This window comes from Canis aureus, chromosome 35 (assembly GCF_053574225.1).
Source record: "Canis aureus isolate CA01 chromosome 35, VMU_Caureus_v.1.0, whole genome shotgun sequence".
NCBI lineage: Eukaryota > Metazoa > Chordata > Mammalia > Carnivora > Canidae > Canis > Canis aureus.
This window is the reverse complement of record NC_135645.1, coordinates 14,094,853-14,104,295: the sequence shown is the minus strand read 5'-3', so window position 1 is coordinate 14,104,295 and position 9,443 is coordinate 14,094,853. Positions and strand designations below refer to the sequence as shown.

The 9,443-nt window shown below is 37.0% G+C and overlaps 1 protein-coding gene across 2 annotated transcripts in view; it reads right to left on the bottom strand.

The window, feature by feature from the left end:
- Nucleotides 1–1,102: 1,102 nt before the first annotated feature.
- Nucleotides 1,103–9,443, bottom strand: part of LOC144305030 (cell surface glycoprotein CD200 receptor 2-like) — a 32,601-nt gene continuing 24,260 nt past the window's right edge. For both annotated transcript variants that reach the window (XM_077883702.1, XM_077883703.1), the window contains 4 exons: nt 8,235–8,549; nt 7,866–8,114; nt 2,810–2,936; nt 1,103–2,435 (listed from right to left, as the gene is read on the bottom strand). In XM_077883702.1, coding sequence (XP_077739828.1) covers nt 2,429–2,435; nt 2,810–2,936; nt 7,866–8,114; nt 8,235–8,549 — 698 coding nt within the window. In that variant the 3' untranslated portion in view covers nt 1,103–2,428. The remainder of the gene's footprint in view (nt 2,436–2,809; nt 2,937–7,865; nt 8,115–8,234; nt 8,550–9,443) is intronic.

The following is a 9,443-nucleotide window of genomic DNA, read 5'->3' as shown; positions in this document are numbered from 1 at the left end:
GCAAAGTAGGCATTTTCATGAACTAGGATTAAGTTCACATTGTATGGAATAAAACTCTGAATAACAGTGGCATGAACACAATAGCGTATTTTCTCTCACACAAAAGAATTTTAAAGTAGGTATTTTAGAGTTAGTATGGTAACTCCATAGTCATTAGGGCCCAAGATCCTTCTGTCTTTCTTTTCCACCATCTTAGTGAATAGCTGCCATCCTCAATGTCATCCATGGCCCAAGCTGGCTGCTGGACTTCCAGTCATTATAGTCCAGGAGACAAGAAAGAAAAGTAAAAGAGGATTTCTCCTTTCTCTTCAAAGAGATATCCCAAAAGGTATCACACAAGATATATGCTTACACCTTATTTGCAAAAATTGTAATGGGTAGTCACACTCAGTTACAAGGGAAACAGAAATGTCTTTTAGTTAAGTGTGTCTCCATACTAAAAAAAATTGGAGTCATGTTATTAAGCAATGCATCAAAGATCTAACATCACAACAATTTTGTGTAACAATCACAAAACCTCCATAGCAACAATTGCTTAAATGTCTGGGATCATCTGAGGGTCAGGTAGGCGGCTCTTTTGACCTTGATTGAGCATCTCCCTTGTCTAAGAGATGATTAACTGTTGGATTATCTAGGCTGGCCTCAACAGTAAGGTGGAGAATGGGACTAGGATGACCCAGCTCTGCTCTACATGTTTCTCATCCCCCAGTGGACTAGCCCAGGCATGTTCTCACGTACGATTAACAGAAACACACAGGACTTCTTGAGATGTTAGCTCAAAACTAGTACACTGCCACTTTTGTCTCATTTGATTGGCTAAAGCAAATTACATGAGTTAGAGAAACATGCAATTTCTTTATGTTTTCAACTAAAAAAACCACTGACAAATTACATGGACAGAGGGAGGAGGAAGATCTGGAGTCACGAATATAATCTTCTACCACAAAGAAAAGGGAAGATGAGCATTGGATCAGGCAATTAGCAGTCAGTGCCACAGTGTTTTTGAGTCTGTGACAAAACTATGGTACTAGATTTTTTCAATTCTATGCTCTGTTTTAAACATGAGGGAATATTTATAATAAAAAAGAAAAAAGAGCTAATATAAGTTATATATGAAATTATTTACTAGTTTATTTCTTGGTTCATGTTGAGTTACTGATGAATTAAGTATTAATCTTAGCATTTGTCCTATCCTTTACTGTAGGCATGGACTAGCTATCTGTACCCAAACCCTGACTCTATTTCTGCTGAGGCAGTTACACTACATTCTCCAAATTCCATAGAATTTAGTGTGGCTGTGTGACAAATACTAGCCAATAGAACATGAGCAGATATTATTACTACTCCAGGCCTGGCTCATAAAAACCTCCTACATAAAAATCCCCCATTCTCCCTTTCTCTTTCACACTCACCAGCTGAAAGGAGAATACTCTGAGAAGGGCAGAGATATAGGATAAAGTGCTCACTTACAGCAGAACCACTCCTGTTCCCTGCTCTAGATCAAAATCCTTCCCTGGGATATGGAGTGAGGAAGAATTAAATTTTTGTGATTATGAATACACTGAGATTGGGAGGTTGTTTGTTTTAACAATTAGACTATCCTACTTATATATTATCTTCCAGATAGTAGTATGCATTCATTTTCTCCCTTGGAGCCTTGCTAAAAAAACAATAGCTTGAATCACGTGCCAACTTATACAAGAAATTTTTCCTTTAAATAAAAGGACACTTTTTACTATAGGGTAACCATATCAATCAATCAAGATAGGGTTCCAGTTTACTGTGGCCCTAGAAAATATTGGGGTTTCACCAAGAAATCTTACCATTAATCCATTCCAGTGTGGACTACTTGAGACGGCTGAGCTCTAAAAGATGAGGTGACATTCAGCACTGTCTCCCATAACTCTAAGAGTCCTTATTTGGGGTTAACTTATAATTTCTTCAAAAATAAAGGTACTATTGAAAATGACTCCTCATCATTTATTCAATGATTGGGCCAAACATGCAGTACGACAACCAGACTAATTGCTAGTAAGAAAAGGATGGGAGGTTCCAAAGAACTCAAGGGGTGTAGAAAACCTGCGGAGCTTTGTAATTTGCCATTTGCTGAACCATCTTCCTCTTTAGGCTGAGAAGCAGGGCTATCTCCTGTTTGCAAATAAGAATTCAGTAAGACAAAGAGGAAAGTAGATGAGTCATCCCAGACATTTACAAAGGCAGGCAGCAAGCTTTGGCATGTGCATAAATATACGTATGCTAAGAGTTTGAAACAGGATTTGCCAACTATCACATTGATTCACATAAACACAAAGGTACTAAATAGAATTGGAGCAGTTGAGTTAGATGTTGAACCCAAAGGTTGATCTTAACCAGCTGCTTTTTCATGGTGTTCCATCAAATCTAAATTGACTTCCAGATTTTTCAGTTTTCATGCTCTATGAAAAAACACAAAATATATAATTAAGCACAATGAATATAATCCTTCACAGGCATAGAAACTAGGGAGTAAACATTTAAGAAGCTTCAGTTGAACTTCATTTCGCCCACTGAATTCTCGAAGGATGGCCCAGGACAGATTATCTTTCAGGAAAGCACTGTAATGAAACAGGAACTTTTGCCCCAATGCTGCAGGCATCACTTCCTGGACTCTCCAGGTGTTAACAAAGTTCATACATCAAAGAAAGAGGTAGGGGAACAAAAGATGTGCCAAAAAATGCATCCAGCTCTTCCCAGAATATTATAAACGTAAAGCTTTACAATGATGTTTTCTTTCTAATGAGTCTATATTTTTTTAGATTTTATTTCCTACCTGCAATGATTTATTCTCTGGAAATAGGTGAATCCCACGATGACCAGGATAATAACCAAGAATAAAGAGAATTTCACATAGAGAATGACCAGTAAGGCTGATGCTGGAAATTCCAGAGTTATGGCACCTTTAAATACAGGCAACACAGGCACAGGTAAAGACCATTTCAAGGATTCTTGTGATGAACAAAGTAGGGTCAATTGTCTAAAAGAGACTTTTAAAATAGTCTTAAAAGTTCACAGACTATCATAATCAAAACACCTTCTAAACTACAATTCAAATGTTAAGATATTCTTTCATGACAGAGTTTAGGAGCTGTGTGTTTATACATGGTAGATTTTCAATATTTTCTAAATGAATAAATACACAGTAAACATTGCTAATACTTTCCAATTATATAAGAAAAAAGGAAATATGTTTTCTGACTTCCTAAGTAAATGGAAGATTTTTAGGGTATTATCATTAATATTTTGAGCACTATCTGATATTTTCCACACAGTAATTTTGTCACTGAGTTGTTGTCATCGGTTTAGTAGGGTATTTTATGTTTTCTTACTTTCATTTATTAATCTGTAAAATGGCCCCAAGAATTGTTGAAAAGATAAAATGAGACTAATTTGAACTATCATTCTGAAGTTTTTTTCTGCTATGAAAATGGCAACCAAAAGTAAACTTTAAGTACTATTCTGAGTCTTTGCTCCAAAAGTCATGTCATCTTGTTAAATAACCTATTCACATACTAAACTAGAAGTAGGCCAATCTCCTTCCTATGCACTATCAGGGAAGAAGACATAGTCTCAGCCCTCAAAAAGGCTCACAGTCTGATTGGAAAAGCCAGATCCATACAAATGAAAAGATCACTTACAAGAGAGCAAAGAGTACTAAGTGAGCATTATGGAATGTAATCATCTAAAGAATAAGAAAACTGAATCAACTCCAACTGGGAGGTCAGAGTGAAGTGAAATTTGAATGGAACCTTGCCAATAACAGTATTAAATAGGTTAAGAGAAGGAAGAAGTTTTCAAGGGAAAGAAACAATTTGAGCAAAGATTTGAAGAATTCATTAACAAATCAAATGTGATAGAGCAGAGTACAGATGTAGATGAAGTCTATGATGATCTGAATTCTGTAACTATTTGTATGTTTTAGGCACTGTGCCAGACTGTGGATATAGAAATGAAGAATATGGTTCTTACTCTCAAGAAGTTTACCATGTACTGGAGTCAGAGAAGTGGACAGTCAATTACAGGACTATGAAGTACTCAGATATATGCATGAGGCATTACATGAGCACAGAGTAGGAAATTTCATGGGAAAAGAAAATTATCCCAGAAACCATTTCAAACTAAGCCTCAAAACTTCAGAGGAAGAGCACCTGGGTGGTTTTGTTGGTTGAGCATTGGACTCTTGATTTCAACTTAGGTCATGAACTCTGGGTCATGAAATTGAGCCCCATATGGGGCTCCATGCTCAAGGTGGGTCTGAGATTCTCTCCTTCTGCCCCTTCCTCCATACTCTTGCTCTCTCTCTCAACTAAATAAATAAATCTTTTTTTAAAACTTTAATAGGAATTGAGAAAATGGAATGAAAGAACAGAGTATGAGGAAAGAAGTGCATGTGGAGAGGTGAAAATGGCATGTATAATGTGCAATTACATGTACAGAAGTATGAGAAAGGATAACACTTTTGAGGAGCCCAAAGAAGCCCACAGTCCAGGCTGAAGATTAGCAAGACATGAGGCTATGGAGAATGACATATCATAGGAGCTTAGATTTCTAAGAGACCAAGAGAAACCACTGGGGGCATTTAAGGAGGAGAGGGGCATATTCTTCTCGTTTTAGAAAAGTCACTCTGGCAACAGTGTAGGCAATAAATTGGAGTGAGGTAAGCTAGGTGCCAGACCTGTTACAAGGAAATTGGAATAATTCTGGGGAGAGATGATCATGTGTTCAACTAAAGCAAAGGAAAGGAAAAGGTCTAGATTTAAGAAAAGAATTTAAGACAAAAATCAACAGAACATAGTGACTGATTTTGAATATGGGAAATAAGAAAGTTTAACATTGTAGGATATCTTTAATTTTCTGGCTTGAGTCATTTATTAAGATAAAATATAAGTATGGAGCTTATGAAGGAGTAGAGAAGAGGAATTCCTTTTCAGGAATATGCAAGTTGAGGTGCCCTTGATGTATCCACATGAAGTCACTCAATTGGAAATTGGTTTTGATCATGGTATAGCCAAGGAGAGAAATATGAGCTAAAAATAGGTTTGAGAGTCAATAATTAGGCAGTGGTTGGAGCCAAATATACGGATGAAGTCCTTCAATGAATAGGAGTAAAGGTGAAAAGACAATAGAGTCAATGATCAAACTCAGAGAAATGCCTTCCTTCATGGAATGAGTAGATGAAAAACAATCTAAGATGACTAAGAAGCTGACTGAAGGTTAAGTAGAGAACCAAGTGATTATGGGAGGAAAATAGGTAAGAAGAGAGGAAAGACCATATCACATATCACAAAGAAGTTAATTAATAACTAAGAATTAAAAATTTATATTTTGTTTGGCATCTGAGAGATCTTTAGCTTTTTGTTAGAATATTTCCTGTGCACAAAGATGCAAAGGAGTTAAGGAGTAGATGTGAGGTAACACAGAAGAGACAATGAGCATAGATTCTTCTTGTAAAAAATCTTGGATATGAATAAAAGGCAAGAGCCAAGAGTTTGTGGAAGTCCCAGCAACTATTAAAACATGAGAGGAGGGACGCCTGGGTGGCTCAGTGGTTGAGCATCTGCCTTTGACACAGAGCGTGATGCCAGTCCCGGGATGGACTCCTACTTCGGGCTCCCTGCGAGGAGCCTGCCTCTCCCTCTGTCTGTGTCTCTGCCTCTCTCTGTGTGTCTCTCATGAATAAATAAATAAAATATTTTTTAAAGTAAAAAAATAAAAATAAAACATGGGAGGAAAAAAAAATAAAACAGGGAGAAAAAGAGTCATGCCCATATAATCAGCCTTAGGAAATGGATCTGTGGAACAAAAAAGAGTGAACAAAAGAGAGCACAGAAAACTACTGAAGCAAAGCTTCTCAGGACATGGGAAGGGAGAAATGAGTATAGAGTACAGGTTGAATGTTTTATCTATGGAAAGCAAAGTCAGGTGGGACTGCAGATAAATGCATATGTCTAGAGGCAAGAAGTATAAAATATTAACCTAGAGCTGGTAGGAGATTGGTAATAGAAAATAAAGAATAGAAATGAATGTATTAGTACATGGGACAACATGGGTGATGCTTGAAAACATTATCCCAAGTAAAAGAAGTCAGTAACAAAAGGCACATATTATATGGTTCCATTTATGTGAAATGTCCAAAATAGGAAAACCTATAGATACAGAAAGTAGGTTAGTGGTTACCTAAAGCTGGAGGATTTTTGGAATTAGAAAGTGATAGCTAAAGGATAGAGGGTTTTTTTTTTTTTTTTTGGAGTGACGTATATGTTCTAAAATTGATTGTGGTGATGGTTGCATAACTCTGAATGTGCCAAAGACCTGTATGATACACTTTAAATGCGTGAATTGCACGCTACATAAATTAGATCTCAATAAAGATATTGCAAAAAACTTAATAGGAGAGATGCTATAAGGAATAATTAATAGGCTGATTATTTTAAATAACATAAGAATGAGTCTAATAGCTAATCTGTATTAATATAATCACATAATAGCTAACATTTATTGAATATAAAAGCTAATACTGTTCACATGTTAAATACAGTAGCTAAAATTTGTTGAGTACCACCTATGTGATAGGCACCATGTAAAATAAATATATTACTCTTTTTTTAGGATTGATTTATTTATTTGAGAGAGAGAGAACAGGGGGGAGGAACAAAGGGAAACATAAATTCAAGCAGACTCTCTGAATGTAGAACCCAGCCCGGGCTCGATCTAATGACCCATGAGATCACGAGCCAAAACCCAGAGTGGTATGCTTAACCAACTGTGCCAACTAGGCTCCTCAAATATATTATTCCTTTTAGATATCGTAATAACTCTATAACATGGTTCTGTCATCCATTCTATCAAATGAAGAAACCATGAGACTAGCCATTGTAGTGATCATTTTGCCACATACATAAATATCAAATCATTATGTATACCCAAAATTATTTATTATATGTCAATTATATCTCAATTTTTTAAAAGATCTTATTTATTTATTCATGAGAGACACAGAGAGAGAGGCAGAGACACAGGCAGAGGGAGAAGCAGACTCCATGCAGGGAGCCTGATATGGGACTCAATCCCAGGACCCCAGGAGTATACCCCGGGCCAACGCAGGCACTTAACCGCTGAGCCACCCAGGTGTTCCATATCTCAATTTTTTAAAAGGCCATGAGACAGAGAAATTAAATACTCTCCCAAGTCATACAGCTGGTAAACAAGAAGCCATATTATGCCGAATGCTTTGCTCGTAACCATCGGGTTATACTTCTTGGAATGATATGAAGACATGGACCTTGTCTTTTCATCTTTACATAACAGCATCAAAAACACATACATTCGACAAGTATTTGGCAAATGAATTGATGTATATGTTTCAGATGACAGAGAGGAGAAAGGAAAACTTGTCTGCTAGTAATAAAAGTGGTGACTATTTAAGAACTATGAAAATCAGGAAATGAATAATATCGTTCCTGTCTATCTACTGAATCAGTATTATTAAAGTATATAAAAGTATTGCTACTTTATGCAAATACTAATCTCAAAGTAAAAGTCAATAGATACTAAGTTAAATTTTTATGGCTTCTAGAATAAAAGATATTTAGAGTGTACCACTAAGAAGTTGTTAAATTTACTCCTTCATTTTGTTAAAGGAATAGGAATTATTTCCCTAACATAGTAAAGCATTACCTAGTTAAGTTTAGATAACATCTTCAAATTAGGAGCAAAAGGTTCCTTGCTTTGTTTTTGGAATATAAAGTGGAAAAATTGGTGATGTGGTTTTCTCCTCCCAAGCATTAAGTTCATTACCTTAAAAAAAAAAAAAAAAAACAGGTAATTACCTTGATTCAACTCTATGGACAGACTATTGTTGCCAGTCACATGGGAGACAAAGCAGGACACCTCAGACACCTGGCGGTCCTCCCAGTGGCATGTACTCTGCACGGTCACTGTGTCATTGCCAAGTCGTTCTTCCACAGTGTGACAATCTCCCGTTGGGGTCCAGGAGATCTGTGCAGCTGGCTTCCCTGCAACTGCCCAGCACACGGTAGTTCCATTCTCGCCTAGAGACAGGGTCACCTTAGGGGGCACTGCAGAGATGCAGGGGGAAATGTTTCAGGCTCAACACATGCGATATGGACTAGAGAGAGACCTTTGGTTCAGTCTCAGATCTGGTTCTCTGGCATACCACAGTACGCGAGGCTCCTTACCTAACACTTGGAGGTGATGCCCATGACAGAAATTCCCATCAGGTGTGATCACTTCACACTTGTAATATCCTTCATGAGTGATGGCCACGGGATTAATCCGAAGGGCAAAGTTCTGATCAGGTCTGGAGTCCCAGGATATTCTCTCGTCTGTACAAGTTTTTTCCCTGGTCTTGTTGCTATCTGTCCTGTAGGCTCTGATGCAGGAAGTGTTGTCTCTGAAGATTACTGACCATGTTACTACCAGAACATTCGAGGTGGCATTAGGGCAATGGAGCACAGCCCTTGTATCCACAAATACAGACAGAGAAGTGTTGGCTGGACACACACACAAAGAGAAGGAGAAAACAGAAGCGTGGTGAACAACTTCATGTGTTACACTCTCTACAACAAATCATATAAAGTGTACTACAACATGACTTTGCTGGTGATCTTATTTCAAGAATATTAATTAGGCTTACATAAAAATTAAACATGCACAAAATGCATAACACATTAAACTTAATCCAAAGATGAACCCATTTCTCTCCTATATCAAGTGTTCTTAGATAAACTATATTTCTTATACGTGTGAGAAATATTTTAAGAGTTTAAAATTGATTCAGAAGTTTAGCTTTGAGAAACACAAATAAGAAAACACAATATAAATTAAAGGACAGATTCATCTAAATCAAATCTTTCGGTCATAGAGATTATTAGATTTATCTCATCCTCCTTGGGGTAGAAAGTGGAAAAATTGGTGATGTGGTTTTCTCCTCCCAAGTCTTGATCAGAAAGAATAAATCTGTAATATCAGAATGAAAAGCCTACCCCTAAGGATGGCACTTCATAGAAACATAAATATAAAAAGCATGTGACACTTTCATTAAAAATAAGATGACATTCAGGTTGAGCAAGATGGACATTTCTTAAGCTATTTTTTATTTGGAGAATCACTAAGTCAGTAAATTCAACAGATCTCCTTCTTTCCTTCCTTCCTTCAGTGCCATCTCACCAGTGGTCTTCCTACTTTCTCATCCGTTCTCCACCCTCTTGTGCTTTGTTGGGGACAGTTGTTTTGTGGCTGTCTACAAATGCCTTTTGTGACTAATACCATGCAAAACATCTTGTATTTCCCAGGGCTTCCAGGGAAGACTGTTGCCAATTTCACAAAAGTATCATCTGTCACTTCCTGTGTAGGCATAGAATTCTGCATCTTACAAAACCTAACTG